Consider the following 17,810-nt stretch of genomic DNA (forward strand, 5'->3'; position numbering starts at 1 on the left):
CTCTCCCTCTGCCCCTCCCTGCTCATGCTCTCTCTCTCATATAAATAAATAAAAATCTTGAAATAAAATAAAATAAAAATAAAAAAAAATAAATATAAACAAGGGGGCATGTCCTATAGTCAGAGCTGGAGAGGGCAAGAGGTCGGTCAGTAAGGTCCAGGAAGAGCTGTGGGGGCCACGCCTGGGTGTATGAACACACTCATGACAAGTGCTTGGCAAGTTGCAAACATATACCAATATTGATTCTTGTTGCTGTTGTTTTGGGGGTGGTCGTGGGGATGGTGTTAGTTGCATGCAAAGGGAAGTGCAATCAGTGGAGCAGAAGCAGAAGAGCTGGTGGAGAAAGGAGTGGGAGTGGAAGGGAAAGAGAAGGAGCCAGGCCCACGACGGCAGAGAAGTTGACAAGAGAAGTCGGGGAGGGGCAGCCTTGTAATTCTGCTAGAGTGGCAAAAAACCTACCATTGACTTCAGTTAGGAATCAATACCAGAGAGGAACTTTGTGGGCACTATGGCATCTGTAGAAAATGCCCAGCCTTTACAGAGCCTTCATGCTGAATGAACGCTTTCGAAGTCCCAGGAGACCTTTCTCTTTGTCAAGCTTCCAGGAAATCCCTAGACAAAATCACTCAGCAGAGAAGTGTGTCCTTAGAGCCCTTTTTTCTGTGTGATCTCCCCACAGACCACAGAGCGGGGGGGTCGATGAAGTCAGTCCGCTCTGCCTCTCCCGGACACATGGCCTTGGGCAAGTCCTTTGATAATTACTTATTAGAGCCATAGAACATTCTGCAGATTGTAAGTCGCTTTCACAGACCTATCCCTGACAACCCTGGGGGCCAGAGTTTCACAGCATTTTATGTGTTTGGATTGATCGTAGCAGTTGACATTTAAGAAGCCGATGTCCTTCTTACGGTCTGTGTCTTCAAAATCTTTGTATTCATCTTGTGCTCAGAAGTCTTGATCAAAATTTTTTTAAAGCTACCTTTCGGCATCTGAAATTCAAATAGCATTTTGCTGTAGGATAAAAGATAGCAGAACACGGGTTATTTGCTAAGTTCTTGGAAACACCAAGCCAAATACCCTGCAACAGATAAAACCTAGAATTTAGGAGAAGTCTAGATATCTAGAAATCCAAAAGTAACCTGTAAAAGCTTTTGATGCAATAATGTCCTCAGGTGAGCTTGATCTGGGGACGGTTAAATGTCCAAATGTGCTTTGGACTTTAAATAGGTGCTCATGGTAAGATCTGATTTAAAGAAAAAAAAAATTAAGCTTTGGATTTCCACAGATGGTCACTGGGCAGTAGCTGCTGGAATGGGTCAATAGCCAGCCCTAAATGGTATCATTTACACAAAATTTGGGATTTTTATGCAGTGATTATTTTTTGTGGCTGACTTATTTGAACAAAATTTTTTAACAAATGGAAGCAGCCTAATTGCTGGAAAGAGGTAATAATCAAGAGCACATAGTGAATGTAACAAGTGCACATGTACATGCACACCCACACAGGGGCCATCTGGTGCAGTGCCACTCAGCGGGGCTACCCACAAGGCACAGATATTTGGGAAATCCTAGATAAAGCTGAACTACCAGCATCCCCACGGGGCTGCTTGCTCTACACACTCCAGATTATAAAAGAAGGTGTTCTGAAAGTTCAATGGGGATGAAATTAGAGAACGGGGAGAGTGAGGGAACACTGAGTAGGTACATCTAGTTGGTATAACTGAGTTTACAGTTCTCATAAATGGAGATGCAAGAGAAGATGGCTCGGGGGATTAAAAAAACCAAACTCTAATCCCTGATAAAGAGGTGTAAACTGAAAAAAGAACACCATAGGGGCGCCTGGGTAGCTCAGTTGTTAAGCATCTGACTTCAGCTCAGGTCATGATTCGGGGTCCTGGGATTGAACTCCGTGCGTGTCAGGCTCCCTGCTCAGCAGGGAGTCTACTTCTCCCTCTGCCCCCCCCACCCCTACTCGTGCTCTCCCTCTCTCAAATAAATAAAAAAATCTTAAAAAAAAAAAGCACCATAGGGATATACCACAAGCTTTTCTTTCTTTATACCCAAACTCCCCCCTTCTTGGTGGGCAGAGACCCGCCAGAAGGTCCATCAAACTGACCCATCTCCTGAACTTCTAAGCAGAAGTGAGATGAGCTACTTCCAGGACTCTCCTCTCTGGCTTGTCAATGAGCATCGCCATCTTGAAATTGCATGTTGAAGATGAAGAGCCACATGGAAGGGGTTTGGGTCCCAGAGTCACTGCTCAGGGGAGAGCTCTCTGGTGACCAGGAGTACGTTTTGGACATGAATGAGTTTGGGCTACTCACCAGGCATGTGTCCGATGGCACCCGGTGTCACGCAATGCCCCCTCTCTCCTCAGGCATAATGCTGCCCCACATACTGTGGGCATAAACACAGTCCTATAAGACCCTGGGTTAACTGTAGTTTCCCCCTAGCCTCTGATATTCCCCACATTACTAGCATTCAGTAGATTCCTAAGAAATTGAAGAGATTAGGTGGCCAGCGCTCTTCTATTTCTAACGAGGAGTAAATATTGGGGATTCCCGGAGTGTCCTTCTGGAGGTTTTCAAGTTCCTCTGATTTTTTTCCTTGTGGTGAAGAACCTCTTCTTAAGGATGCCTTTCTGTGGAGATACAAAGACAAGTCAAAAGCTAAGAAGGTACACTTAGCTTCTTATGTCCTCCTGTCACTCTCGAAGAGAAAATGCCTGGGAGTTCCCTCCAGCCATCCTCAGAGAGATTCCCCAGCTTCGGGGTTCCTCTCTGGGGCCACTCTCCCCAGGCTGCTGCTATTACTGTTACCGAGGCTCCTAACACAACTGCATTCTTGTAGTAGTGCATTGTTGCTGGCTTGCAGCTTTACGGGCATTCCCAAATTTCCCCAGGAAACATGTTCTTTTTTCGATAAGAAAAAGAAAAATTTGCCATTTTTGTTCTGAGCTAAAATTCACAACTCATTACATTGTAACTACACGAAATCGCATTTCCTATGATGTCAGGAACTCATTTTTTGATAATTTAGAGAAGATGGACCTCGGCTGATGTTTATCAGTATTTTAACTCAAGGAAAGGGTTTTTTTTTGGGGGGGCGCCTGGCTCGTTCAGTCTGTGCAGGATGCGACTCTTGATCTCAGGGTCATATGTTTGAGACTTACATTGGGTACAGAGATTACTTTAAAAAATGGGAGGGGGAAGGGTTTTCTCGAGAATCTGATAATGCTGAATACACGAAAAAATAGGTAAGGGAAAATACCATTGTTCAAAATTTCTTTAAAAATGTGTTTTAAGCACTGTGAAGAACATCCACTTTATAGATCATTGAGGCATTTCTTATAAGTCATTCCCATTCATTCTTTAAAGCAGTTTGACCGAGGAGTCCTGCTGCGCCGTCACAAGCCCAGCTGCATGGGAAGGATCTGTGAGAGTGTGAGTTGGAAGGATCCTTTTGGAAATGGGCAGCAATCACCCATCTCCACACTGGGAGGAGCCTGGGGCTGCAGCAGGGAGCCTGGGGACAGCTGGCCGGCGCGGTCCTCCAGGGTCTGGCATGCCTTGTTCCAGAACCAAAGTCCTGGGAGATGGCAGCCTGCCGGCCAAGAGCAGTTCATCCCGACTGCCCTCCCCTGGACTGGGGTGGGTCCGAGATGGAGCATCTGTTCCCTTCAGATTCGGGAACGATGGAACATGCTGTTTCAAACAGCGATCACATGCTGGGCAGCCAAAAACAAGCTAACGACCCAGGAAATGTCCTCTCTGCTTGTAAGATTTTGGCAGAGGAATTTTAACTCATTTTGTGTGCGGAAACCATTTATCTATCATCTATCATCTATCCATCCATCCATCCACCTATCCATCCATCCTCCATCATCTATTTTTGATCATTTATTTTTAAAACCACTTTACTGAGATATAATCCACACGCCATGAAATTCCCCATTTAAAGTGTACAATTCATTGAATTTTGAAATATTTGCAAAGCTGTGCAACCACCACCACGTTCCAATTTTAGAACAAATAATTTATTTTCAAAATTGAATATGCAGAACTCCCTATTATGCATCCTTGGCTAGATTTGGCAACACACCTGCTCTCCAGGGTGCGAGGTCTCTGGCAACACTTTCTTCTCTCCTGATTTCCTTTATCCTGAGCATCTGCATAGCAGATGTGAGCAGGTATGAGCTCCTAGAAACGGCTCTGACTGGTTGTAGCAAAAGGCAGCTGGTCACTTCGTGCCCTCTGGCTCCACATGACCATATTCTGACAGAGAAGGTAGGACTGGAGGCTCTGAGAGTCTCTGGCACCTCGATCAGCAGCAGAGGCCCCTTATCCTCTTTGTACCTTCTGTCTTCCCTCTTAAACTCCTCAAAAGGAGTGAAAATAGATGAATCCCTTCACTGCTATCCAGACTAGCCTCTAGAAGGCAGACGATTCCCCAGGCAGAGCGGGGATGGAGGCTATTTCCCAGTCACCCCACGGTTCCACTGGGAGGGACTCTTTTCTGGGATTTTCTCTTCATAGATCCCTTCCTGGTTGGCCACAGCTCATCTCAGTTCTTGAAACCTGCTTGGGGTGGGGATGGGAGGTTGTGGTTTGTATCCTTTCTGGAAAGAAACCTCTCAAATCTCCCCTACTTTACTCCAGAGAGGAGCATTAACCATTCCTGAGAGTTTTAACCTTTTTATTCCACATACCTTACCCTTCAAAGTTGTTTTATTATTATTATTATTATTATGAAAAAATATACATAAAATTTACCACGTAAGCATTTGTAAGTGTACAGTTCAGGGGCATTAAGTACACTCACATGGCTGGGCAACCATCGCCACCATCCATCTTCCAGAACATCTTTATTATACAAAATTGAAACTCTGTCCCCACTGAACGAGAACTCTTCACTTCCAGCCCCTAGTAACCACCATTCTACTTTCTGTCTCTATGAATTTGACGATTCTGGGTACCTCATATAAGGGGAATCCTATATTTGTCCTTCTGTGACTTATTTCATTCAGCATTATGTCTTCGAGATTCATCCATGTGGTAGCATGGGTCAGAATTCCCCCTTTTTTTTTTTAAGGCTGTGTGTACATTTTGTTGTGTACATTTTGTTTATCTAATTCAGCCACTGATGGACGCCTGGGTGGCTTCCACCCCTTGACTGCCGTGAATAGGCCTGCTCTGATCAGTGTACAAAAATCCCGTTGAGCCAGCCCCTGCTTCCCATGCTTTTGAGTCTTCATAGTCTTTTATGCCAAACGGGAGAACGAGGCGAATCTACTCTAGGGCTGGGTTTCCCAACGTTTTCGTGTTATGGCTTCATAGGAAATGTTTGTTTGGCCCTCCGAGGAAACTGGAGGGGTCTGGAGCCCAGACAGAATCATGGCAGTGACTCACCCCGGCTCCGCTAAGGGGGCTGAGGGGAATCCCCCTCATAGCACACACTGGACACAGCAGGCAGGGAGCTCTCTGCTTTGGACGGCTCAGCTCCCGGCGTCTGACCCCATGTAGCAAGCAAACACCCCATGGTGTGTAATCGCTCTAGGTGTGGCGGGAAGGATGAGGTGTCCTCGCCATCTCCTCTCTGCTCACGCCCCCTCCCCCCCTAGAGCACCTGCCGTTCGCAGCTGCAGAATGAGAGACATTGGACCTCACAGCCCCTGGCTGAAGCTGCCTGGAACCGAAATTGTGTGTGCTACTGAAGCCGGGACACCAAACTCTCTCCAGAGCTAGAACTAGGTTAGGACACGCAGGCAGAAGGGAGGCTTGGGAGGGGAGCTGGAAGACCACCTCCACAAGCGGACTGCGGCGGCCGCCTGGAGGCAGCTAGGAGGGGCCCACGCAAGCTGCTCCGAGGAGCCATAGTCAGGGCAGAAAAACGAGAGAGAGCAGCGACACCCAGAGCTGAGTGGGGGGCAGGCACCTGGAGGGAAAGGAGAAGGGGACAAAGGAGAGGAGAAGGGGAGGGAGACTCTGCCTCAAGACATTTTTACGAGGCCCCACTGTTTTGCATTTTGCTTTGGTGACGGTCAACTCTGCTGTTACAATAAGAATTTTCTGCCGCTGAGGTGGCTGGGTGGGTTTCCCATGCCTCGATAGTGCAGGAGGGTGGCACCTGCTAGGAGCAAAGGGTAAGGTGAGGAAGGAAGGGGCACAGTGGGGAAGCGACAAAGTAGCCACCAACACAGCGCGGGATGCTTCTTTTTTAAATAGTTTATTAATCTGTTTGGCCAAACAGGTAATGGAAACAGAATAATAATTTGCTAAAAAGTTCAGGTCATGAATGCCCCTTTCCCCTATGACACGAAAGACTCCATGGTCACAGAATGCACCATTGGGTTATGATAACATTTCAAAATAAGGTTTCCATTTCGTATGTAACAATGTAAACTTCAAAAATAGTAAACTCTAACCCCCGTGTCCCTCTTGACAGATCTATCACAGATAGAATTTTCTGGCAGACCTAAATTGTGTAAGTAAACAGCCTGGTGCTTTAAAAGTTTCATAAAAAGGTTTACAGATTCGGTAGAGAATTTTTCCATCTTGATCATGGAGTAAAAGGAACCAGAAATTCACCTCCCGCCTGGTCTACCGTATATGTGCATTGCGCACCGCCACCCATGTTCTCTTACACTGGTCATCAGCTTGTCATTTTTGTACACGTACACACACATAGATAGTTTTGTTTCTAAAGATTTGTACATCTAAATTATAAGACGGCGCCAGTGACTTACAATGTCACCTCGCTTCACGTAGGTAAGGACAGAAATTCTGTAGAAGGCACTGTAATTTCTCTTGCACGATCTTACACACTCTCGTGAGAGCAGGCCGGCTGGGGCTCGGACTCCCTTTCTGCAACCTGCCTCCGGCCTGGTGGCCTCCACCTGCCCCCTTCCCCCAGGTTAGCCGCAGTTGGTGGGTTCCGAAGTCCATTTTTTGCTTTTCTGCTTCCCCTCTTCACATCCATCCCTCCCTCCCTCCATCCACCCAAAGTAACTTACAGTTATCGTTTGGTTCATTGAAATCCCTTAAAATTAAGAGGACAGCTCTGGTATAAAACGAAATATGACCTACCATAGCTGAGAAATAATCACAGTGTGCAATGTAATTTGCAGTTGCTAAGATTCAAAACACCTGCCCTGCCTCTTGTCATCCCGAACAATCTATGCAAGGATCATTTTAACCGGCTTTACATTCATTTCAAAAGGGCCCAGAGGCTCTTCTTTTCTCGTTCATTTGGAATTGGTACCCTTAGGTGAAAGGTCTGATGTGGAAAAAGTGCAAGCAAATTGGACATGCCAATAAATACCGTATAACTTACCGCAGATTACCGGAACTGTACAGGTATGTACACACCTTACCAAACTGAGGGTCCCCTGTTAGGAACAGACCTCCAAGTCCCTAACCCGAGCGTGAGCGTTCGCAGCGGAGTTCTGGGGGGCCGAGGTCAGCGCGCGAAGGAGGGGCGGGCTCTTCTGTTCTTGCTCTGAGGTCCTGAGCCCAGGTCTGCGCCGCCCTCCGCTGTCTCCTCCTTCTTCCTCACTTTGAGGCGGGTGAGCAGCTTGATCAACCAGACGTCCCACTCCTCGGGCAAGAGCAGCAGGAGGAAGCCCAGGCCGATGATGATGATGGCGATGACCCGGACCCCGTTGAAGACTATCTTACTGGTGTAGTGATCAACCACTGCGCAAGACAGAGAGAAGCCGGGTTACTCAGACCGGGAGCCAGGCCCCGGGCGCAGGGTGGGGCCCGGGGCGTCCCCTTGTGCGGGCGGCGCGGAGCAGGGGTCTTCCTTGACCGCAGAATCCTCCTCGGTGTGGCTTTGTTCCTAGCGGGCAGGGGCTGCCTCTTAATTTTGTAACACCTCTCTGGTGTGAAGCCTGGCGTTTTATTTCACTTCTCCAAACTGACCTGACAACTTAGTTCAGACAGTGATTTGAGCGAGAGACAAAACGAATGGGGAGTTGGAGATACACACACACACACACATCACCCCAAAGTTTAATCTTGGCCACCCCTGGGTGGCAGGACACTGAAAATGTTATTGCTTTCTTTATATTTTTGGTACTTTTCATGTCTTCTATGACATGAAAAAAAATGACATTTTATAATTTAAAAGCATCATTTCCTAATATATGCATATATATGGTTTGAAGACCAAACTCAAACTGGTTTTAGAAGATAAGAAATATAAATTCTTGTTCTGCCCCAGGGCATCATTAGCAGGAGGCTCTAAAGCCACCTATTAATGTTTTTTAAAGGTCTACAGGGCACATGGCTCATACCTGACTCACATCAGGTGAGGGAACAAAATGAGAAGTAGGATCCATGTCCATAAATAAAAACCCACATCACCATCCTCTTCAGAGCTAAATGGTCAAAAACGTTGGGGATATTAAGGTTTGTCTTTTTCCTTTTTTTTTTTGTTTTATTTCCCTGTTTTCTTAATTCAGCCAGACAAAGCAGATGTGGAGCCCGCCCTCTGCCCAAGAGGCACCCACTACATTTCTTTTGTATCATTTGGTGAAAGAGGGTTTGCCGCGTTAGCCTTTGAAAACCGCCTCACTGGCCGGCTGTCCACCAGCTCGCCACGCGTGGGCCCCCTCCGGCTGCCCAGGAGATGGCCTGGCTCCATCATTCTCCCCTCCCGGTCGTCTACCTCCTCTGCCTCCCTCCTCCCCCTCCTCCCTGACTCTCACCTTGTCTACAGGGTGGGCAAAGAAAGAGGAAGGGATGAACGTTAAACCTGAAAAAAAATTTTTGTTAGTAGCCCTTTTGTGGAATTGAAGTGCCTCTTTTAAATAAGTCAGGCCGAGAAAGATAAAGATCATCTAATTTCACTCATATGTGGAATTTAAGAAACAAAACAGATGAACGTAGAGGAAGGGAAGGAAAAATAAAATAAGATAAAAACAGAGAGGGAGACAAACCATAAGAGACTCTCAACTCTAGGGAACAAACTGAGGGCTGCTGGAGGGGAGGTCGGTGGGGGAAACGGGGTAACTGGGTGATGGGCGTTAAGGAGGGCACATGATGTGATGAGCACTGGGTGTTATATGCGACGGGGGAATCACTAAATTCTACCCCTGAAACTAATAATACACTATATGTTAACTAACTTGAATTCAAGTAAAGCTAAAAAAGAATAAGAAATAAGAAATAAAAAAAGAATATCCTTAGAGATATAAAAAGACCAAGTGCCTCTTTTATCTCACTGTAATCCAGAAATACTTGAATTTTTAATAATGACAGAACATTCGGTACATTCAGGGCTAGTCAATTTGGGGATAGTCAATTAGCAGGGCACATGAGCAGTGATCAACATCAGGGCGTGTGGGCAAGCCACCCAAGGACTCTGGTCTGATACATCCGGTAATGGCGGGCCCCTCTGCTTCTCTCCTCCAGTTGCGAATTGAATGTGATTCCTTCCTTTGACACACGATTAAACCTCTTATGTTGCAGGTGAATAATAAGAAGGGAATCTGGTTAATCTCTCAAGCACCTGGCTGTATGAGACGGGCAAAGTGAGCCTCCACCTAGGAGCTACCTGCCAGATGCCTTCTCGCAATAGGATCGCTGCAGCTATGAAGACGCAGTGAGGTGGAGGGGGTAACTTGATAAGTTATTTTTCCGAAGGCGGCAGCATCTGGAGACGGACAGGCTGGACCACTTCTTACCAGCTCTCCAGGAGCTCTGGAACTTTCAGCATCTTGAAGTGTTGAGGGGAGACAAGCTAAGGCCCAGACTGCTGATGAGCCGGGACCACCACCCTCGAGGTGGGGAGGGCTGGTGCTGGCCCGAGCGCAGTGCCTGGATGCCCCGGCCAGGCGTTTTTCCACACACTGCCCCGAGGTATCCCGAGAAGCATCTGGGGCCGAGGTGAGTCAGGTGCAGAACATGTGGGACAGGAGGCGTGAAGAACCAAATCCCAGGAAAAGGCTTAGGAAATTGAGAGCTGTTTTGCCTAGTGATGCCACATTGAACAGGATAAGGGCTTGCCATTCCCTGGGGGTGAATCCTCTAATGGCCTTGTGGGTAAGAGGCTTCTGGACTTGGCTTTGGGGGAGGGGGCTGTGCCAGGGCCAAGGGGGTGAGTGTGATGGAGAGGACTGATTTACAAACCCTTCTCTGGCTAAGAACAGGTTAGATGGGGCTGTCGGGTGTGAGGAGGGGGCTCCAGGAAGAAAATCCAAAATGGACCCCAGAATGAGCCAGGAAGAGGAAGGAGGTGAGGTGCTGTCGACAACAAGTTTTTGACAGAGCTGCCAAGAGAGTGCACTGGGGAATCCCCAAGCAGAGAGCAAAGCAAGGTCCCGAGTAACTGGCCAAAGGGCTCTCGCTCCTTCTGGGAGGTGGAGAATAAATAATGTTTGTGCTTCCCCAGTTTGCAAACACTACCCCACACCTGTCACACCCTGAGCACACTTTCTCCCCCAGAAAGTCACTTACAAAACTGAATGTTTCTCCTGCTACGTAATTTTCCATACTTATTACCAAGGTTAACGAGACTCATCTCTGGTTCCCACAGCAGTTAGAACTGAGACGGGCTTGAGATTGTCGTTATCTTGGTGTGTTAGTGAAAATCGATGCATTCTGGAGAAACAGCGTGTATATAACACACGCCGACATTCTACCGACGTGCTTTCTTTCTACCCAGAAGGGCCAACATGCTTTCCATAGCAGACACAGCAAGACCGCATGTGAGTGTGAGTGTGTGTGAGTGTGAGTGTGTGTTTACAAGGAGACAGAGGAAGCCATCTAGGCTTACCTGCATTCACAGGTACACTGAGGACGATTCCAGCAGACATCAGAGTGGGGTACGTAACGGCGATTCCAAAATTTAACACAATATTGAATGCTGAAACGAAGAACAGAAGAAGGGTGTGATTGGTTGCTGGCCCTGGCCTTGGCATCCTCCCTGGTCTGTCCCACCCCAGCTTCTCCGGTGAGGCTGGAGTCACGGGAGTTACTACTCAGTGAGCCTGGGTAGCGATTAGGGACAAATCTCCCAATGAATCGGCTTTCCTCCCTTCCCCGAGCTTTGAAGAAGAGCAAAGAAATCCGGGAACGGTCGTCAGTGAGAAGGCCCTGGGAAAAACGACGGGGACCATCCGACTCATCCTACTAACTTTGCTTTTCTCCGTCGCTGACAGTGATTCTGGGATGAGGGCGGCCAGGGGCTTTGGGTTATGCCTTTTGAGACGGAAACTGGGTGAGGCCCATCCTTGGCTACTTTCCTGCCTAGGACCAGCCTTCTCCCAAGTAATGGTGGTGATGATATTCACCGTAACGATAACTGAGACAACGTGTTGGACACTGACTCACATCAGACAATGTTCTAAGAACTCTGCGTGCATTAACTGACCAGCTCCCTCCCGGGCCTGTAAGGAATGTTCTGTTATCAGGAGGTCACACACAGCACTATTCGGAGCAGCGGTGACTGTGACTCCTACGGCCATGCTGGTGGTTCTGGAATTAGAATCCAGAGTCGTCATTACAAAGGCTTCACGTGGAGAGACACCAGGGTCTTGAAAAGCACTGGGAACTTAAGGATAACCATAGAAGGCTTCTCTTCTTTCGGGCATGGGTTTCTAGATGCCCCTGGAGCTGCCCGGGTCCTGCTCATCGGTCGTCGCTTCTGACAGGGGGGTTCTGACAGGGGGGATCGCCACTTACTCAATAAGAGGACTGAAAATCCACAAAGGTTTCCCCATGGAATGTCATCGAAAGAGCTCCAGTATTCCACTTTGGTAAAGTAGAGGATGACGGGAATACAGGTGATGAAGAAGATGTTAAACACACCCAAAATGGACAGAAATAAGGCGGCTTCTCCGAACTTAGCACTGCCCAGGAGGAGCTTGAACAGAACCTGCCAGAGAAAGCAGAGGAGGGTGGGTGAAGGCTTGCCTCAGCCGCCATCTTGCCTCAGGGGCAGTGGGTGCACCTGATGGAGGCTGGGCCGGAGCGCCGGACGGCAGCCAGGTGACGGGCAAATCCAGGTGACAGGCTAATCCGACCTCACCAGGCCTTCAGGGAAAGGGGGCCGGGGTCTGCCCTAGGCGCGCTCGTACGAATACCCAAATCTCAGCAGCGCCACAATGGAGAGTTACGGATCTCAGGCCTCCTGGAGGGCATCTCCGGGAGTCATGGCTTTTTCACGCTAGGCTTGAGCTGTCTGTGCTGTACTCATGACACCGTGTCCCAGCTTCAGAGCGTCCAATGATGGGGGAAGCCACCGGAATTGGAAATAGCTGCCACGGGGACACGTCCCTCTTGGGGACCTCTGCCTTTCTACAACACAGCCTGCCCCCAGAACAAAGAGCTTTGGCTGCCAAGGCATTTTCTATAAATCGAAGGCAGAGGGATTATAACACTCAGGGCTCATCTCTGCTCCATCCCACCCGCCCTCGTCCAGAAACAGCGTGGGGTTTAGTGGTATGTACCCCACCTGGATTTCTTGCACCTGTCCCTGTTTGTACGTATTTGAGGGGTGTGAGGCCCAGAAGGAGAGGGACAGACGTGCCTGGAGTGGCCGGGAAGCCGGGATGACAGAGGCAGCCGCCCCCATGTTCCAGTGAACTGTCCACAACCAGTGAACGGATTCGAGTCCAACTTGAGTCTCTGCATTGTTGTGCCTCCTACTTTGCCTGCCTCCTCCTTTTTCAGTCACTTCACAAATCTTTCAGGTATTTCTGGGCATTTGTGCAGGAGGTATAAGAAGAGAAATAAATTGCTTTCAGCCTTCCACCCACTGGCCCCTCTGGATAAAGATCAGGCGGTGGAGGAGCTAGGAAACGGGAGTCGAAATCGGAAATTTGTGTTCACTGTGGATTGCATTTCCGTATGCGCTCTGCTTCCCATTAGCACGCAGCTAACTGAGTCCAGCAGAGTGTGGCCTGGTCCCATTTTCTGCATCTGAATAGTGGCTTTGAAGTCTCAGAGTGGTGCGGGGCTATCACATCCTCCCGGGGAGATGCGTCCCAGAGCAGGTAGATGGTGTGTGTGCCTCTCTCTGTGGGCAGTGAGTGTGGGGAGCTGATGAAGGACGGGAAGGTACAGTCATTTCTCATCCCAAAACCACAAAATGTGTTACACACAGAGCTGGAAAAAAAAAAAAAGTGCCTTTTCTTCTAACTCTCTACCGTATTTAATTTTCCTCTGTCCTACTGCCTGGATCCAGGAAGGGCCATTAAGTCTCAAAGCTAAAACCTCATTCCTCACTGAATCCTCCAGGTGAGGTTCCCAACTTGGAGGACAGAGGAAATTTGCAGTCTTCACTATGGAGGTAAAAGAAGGAGACAGGAAACAAGGGAAGGAGGGAGGAGACCAGCCAGGAGACATGAGGGGGTGGGGGAGCAAAGGGTGGGGGGCACACATGGCTTCATCCAGCCCTGCAGCTGGGACATGTTTTCTAGGGCTTCCCCACATTTTGTCAAAAATGTGTTATAATCCCCGTATCACAGGAGTTGGGTTTTTATTTATTGCTACAGGCAATGCTTAAAATGCATATGGATTCACGCTGAGTACCAGTAGCTGCAAAAAACCATGCAGTGAAAGATCTCAATGACGAGGCTGCACCAGATATTTAAATCTTCCTGTCAAACCTGGTGGGAAGTCATCTCCCCAAATGCCGAGCCAGCCCCCAGGCCCCGGTCCTTCTCCAGTCCTTGCCAACCAATGAAGTCATCTGACCGAGGCTGGGCCCACCCACTGTTCCACCTATTTTATGCCCAATGCTGCAAAGAGATGGCCCTGGATGGAAAGGTCTAGAGAGCCAAAGCCAAGAGCGGGTGCATGCCTCCCTCATCCCTGCAAGTCTGTCTGCACACTGAAAACAGCTGCTCGTCTTAAAGCACAGGTACCATCAAAGATGCCCCAAAGGTAACGGGCCGGCCACACTGAGGCCTGCTCTTCTCTCAGAGAGCTTGCTTCCCCCGTGCTTACCTTGTAGAGGGCAGACATGGATGCAGAGCCCACCACCAGCGCTATGCCGATGACAGAGTGGCTGTGGAAGCCATCGGCGTAGGTCATCATCACGATCCCAGCAATGGCAAGAATGGCGGCCACAATCTGCACAGAAGGGAGAAACCAGTGGTGAGGGTGGTGGTGGGGAGTCTGACGGGCCACCGAAGGGCCAGCGAGGCAGAAATGCTCATGAGCGTTTTCATGCGAGGGAAGAGTGGTGTCTCCTTCCCAGTTCTCTGGAGAACAAACGAAATTCCTGTTCTTGCTTAGGAAAGCTTAGCGTGATCGAACCCCCGGAAGAGCTGGCGGCAAGGAGACATGCCGTGGCTCAGCATCATGGGGTGGCCTATCCCTGTGGTGCTTGGAGACCGCACAGGAGGCGGTCATAATGCCAACAGCAGGGGATCTGGCCCTGACGAGGTCTGGTAGACCACCCCTGGAAATGACCCCAGTTCCCACCCAAACTTCTGAAAGCACCTCATGTCATCTTGCTCTTAGGTACGTGGTATCTCAACAGAGAGGGCACAGATGTTGGCCAGGGGTAGGGTCTTCTGAAAGAGTGAGTGTCATGTGCCAAAGGGCCCCAGTGTCCTACCCCTGGGGGCGCCGTGCCTTTCCTTAGCTGTGGCGGGGCCTTCCCCCCACGGCCCCCCTCAATCCTGGGATTGTTCGGACCCAGACTTCTTGCGTTGAATGGACGCCCCAGGGAGATGTACACATTTCTGCTGCCGTACAAAGTAAAGCTGTCCGATTACACAGGGCACTAACTACTTGGGATAACATTTCACGAAGGAGAAATGCATCAGCGCAGAGGGTAAGGTGGTTCTAGCCCGAGGTGGCTGGTCATGGAGCTACCTACGTGTCGCTGGTGCAAAGGGGGCCAGGGGTGCCGTAGGCAGAACACGTTTCCTCTCCTGGATTCACTGAGAGCTTTATCCCTCTTAATGGGTCATTCAAAACTGACCTAGGCTACCAATAACAATCTCAAGTAGCCACCGTTGACTAAGTGGTCACAGGATAAGTGTCTTCTATGTATTTTCTCATTCGATCCTCAAAATAGGCAGATACTATCATCCATTTCATTTTGTAAACATGAAAATTTTGGCTCAGAGAGGTCGTGTAACTTGCCCAAAGTTACAGAGCTGGTGTGTGGCCGTGCGGGGATGCAAAATTTCAAGTCCTTCTGATCGCAAAGTCAGTGTTGATCTATATGACCAGGAAAAGTAGGGTTCACAGAATATACCACTGCCAACTATACTCTGAGATTTGAATTGAGGTTTCCTTTGTGGCTTAAGCATAACATTTTCAGGTTAGTGAAAGGTAACGTGGTTGAGCCTCACGCAGTGTGAGTTACATACTTCTAGAATATTCCTCGTGCAATATTTTCCTATAATGCTAAGTCTGCCCATGTAACAACACAGAGGCTCTGGGGAGAGCAGGTGATGGTCATGTATTAGAGGCGTGCCAGGCAACTGATTGTCTACTTGCCCTCTCTGGCTTAGTAGCTCACTGTTAGCCTCATTCTGCATCACACGCTGAATATGTTTCATATGCAAATGATACCCGTAATTGTGTACAACTGTTCACGAAGAGAAAGAAACAGAGATAGTAAGACAATAAGTGACGTTTTCTTCCTTCCAGGAGAAGAAAGGGGCAAGTGACGAGGCAGGCAGAGTTCTGGGCCAGGGGACACACATAATGCAAAGATGCCGTTTGGAACAGGTTGACCTCGCTAGGCCACAGGGAGAGAAATAACTAGAACAAAGGGGGAAGGAAGAAGAGAGCTGAATTTCTGATGATTTGGTGCATCCCCAAAGGTGCTTGAGTCTTTCCAAACTTTGGGCTGAAGTTTCAAGGAAATGAAGGAGCCCAAGGGTTGATTCTCTCCTCAAGACACAGGAGGCTGGTCTCCAACCTCTTTCTCTGTCTTCTCTACTGATTCAATAATAAAGGGCTGCAAGCTCCCCGTCCCCGCCCCAGGGCTGTGCTGTGCAGAAGAGCTGAGGGAAGGGGTTGGTGGGGAAGAGGTAGAGCCCTCCAGGCCACGCTTGAGGAGCCCAGGAGCCCGGAGGTCATTGTGAGAGGTGGCACCAGGGGACTATGGTCCCCCAGCTCCCTCCTCCAGCTCTCCTCTTGGGGGTCCCCACCACAGGTCACAGGATCAGCCTGCTCCATATCGTGGGGCATCCAGTCTCCTAGCACTAGCAGCCCTGCTGGGATTCCCCCCCGGGGCCCTTAGCCTGGGGCCCGCCCAAAGTGCTGGAGCGAAGCTCACTCTTAATGGCCCTGACGGCAGAGCAGAGCTGAAACACCCTACGGGTTTGGGGGGGCAGAGCCTGGAAGTCCTTCCTCAAGCCTGACATGCCTTTCAAGATCCCAGTTCTATCCTTAAAAATGACATGTATACTTTACACTCATATCATAACATAGTGGGTGTTCTTGGTTTGCACTTGGGAATGTTTGCTGCCTATTTCCTGCACTACGATGTACTTTCCGGGAAGGCCAGTGGTACCTGTCCTGTGGTTTCACATGCCACCCCCTCCCCATCTTCTAGGTCAGGGTGTCCCTGGGGCAGAATGCTGAGTTTGAGGAGAAAATAAAGGAAAGGAGACAACTGAACTTCTCCCCGTCTCTCCTTTCTCCCACCTTCCACCACCCCCTCCACGTAACCCACTGACCTGTCCGAAAACAGGGACTCGGGACTTCAGACTGATGGGTAACAGTGGCCCTAGCACCGAGAAGGGCGGGGGGGGGGGCGGTGGTGGGGAAGTTAGCTAGAGGGGGAGGAAATGTAGGCGCAGGAGACGTGGTGACCACGGTCAGCGTGTTGCCAATTACCCTCTTACTGGTGGCCTCCCCTCGCATGGTGACCCCACTGTAGCCTGCCCGGCCCCAGGGGCTCCATCCTGCATCCCTTATGGCCCCACTGCTCCCTCTCTGATGTCAGGCTGAGGGGAAGGAGCCAAACCCCTTAAGGATCAAGGAGGAACGAGAGAGGTGGGCGCAGCATGGGGTCTGACCACCTCTCAGACAAGCTCCCCACTCTGCTCAAACGGGGATGGACTGCGTGCCCTCTGCCAGACTGAGCCCCGTGGGGTGCACTGTGGACGTGTACAATCTGGGGCAATTCTGAGCAACAGAAAGGACAAATTGTAAACAGGCTTCCCCTCCCAGCTCCTGGCTGCTCTTATCCATCAGACTATCAGAGTTCGGTGGGATCGTCTAGTGGACCCTTCTGATTTCAGGGTGTGGGAAGGGGCTAGCTGTGAGCCTTCTGGTGCTTCCCCGGGCTCTGTGTGTTCTGGGTCCTCCCCTGTGCTGTGCTCGGGCGGCAGGGGTCAGCCTCCCCAACACAAGGCAGTCGGGATCAGATGCTGGAGCTACCGTTCAGGGACAGCCTCTCGTGAGACGCTGAGAGCGCCGTAATGATTGAAAACATTGGCTAGAACCCGAGATGGGGCCTGGACTTGGAAAAGGCACAGGATCCCCAGGAATGTGCTGCTGGGGTTCAAGGGCCCACATGAATGATCTCTCAGCGTGCTTTCTTGTTTCTGCGTCAGTCCCTCCTGGTTGGAGGGTCCTGACTCTTGTGGGCAGTTGTGATTAGCTGCTCAGCAAGCAGAAGATCCCGTCTTCCGTGTCCCCTGAGCTGTGGGTGGGGGTGGGGGAATGGTCTCACCCCGCCGCCCTCTCTCTCTCCAGCTGCGGGCTTCGGCTATGGTAGAGGCTGTACTTCATGCCCCCAGAGTTCTCCTTGCTCTCATTCTAGTGCTGCTTTTGCTAAACAAAACTGCCTCCTTCGACGTTCATCAGCTTCTGACACAGTCACCAAAA

The 17,810-nt window shown here is 49.7% G+C and overlaps 1 protein-coding gene across 3 annotated transcripts in view; it reads right to left on the reverse strand.

Moving 5' to 3' along the window:
* Window positions 1–2,553: 2,553 nt before the first annotated feature.
* Window positions 2,554–17,810, reverse strand: part of SLC35F3 (solute carrier family 35 member F3) — a 400,491-nt gene continuing 385,234 nt past the window's right edge. Inside the window, exons 5-9 of one of the 3 annotated variants that reach the window (XR_003520338.1) lie at window positions 13,956–14,081; window positions 11,688–11,880; window positions 10,780–10,869; window positions 7,368–7,694; window positions 2,554–2,641 (exon numbers count right to left, since the gene is read on the reverse strand). Coding sequence is in view for 2 of the 3 variants with exons in the window: in XM_027596283.1 (XP_027452084.1) it covers window positions 7,459–7,694; window positions 10,780–10,869; window positions 11,688–11,880; window positions 13,956–14,081 (645 nt within the window). In the remaining variant the exon portion in view is untranslated. Of the gene's footprint in view, window positions 2,642–6,215; window positions 7,695–10,779; window positions 10,870–11,687; window positions 11,881–13,955; window positions 14,082–17,810 lie in introns of those variants that run through there. The other 2 variants (XM_027596283.1, XM_027596284.1) reach the window with 2 other exon arrangements.

This window comes from Zalophus californianus, chromosome 15 (genome assembly GCF_009762305.2).
Source record: "Zalophus californianus isolate mZalCal1 chromosome 15, mZalCal1.pri.v2, whole genome shotgun sequence".
In the NCBI taxonomy this organism is placed as follows: Eukaryota; Metazoa; Chordata; class Mammalia; order Carnivora; family Otariidae; genus Zalophus; species Zalophus californianus.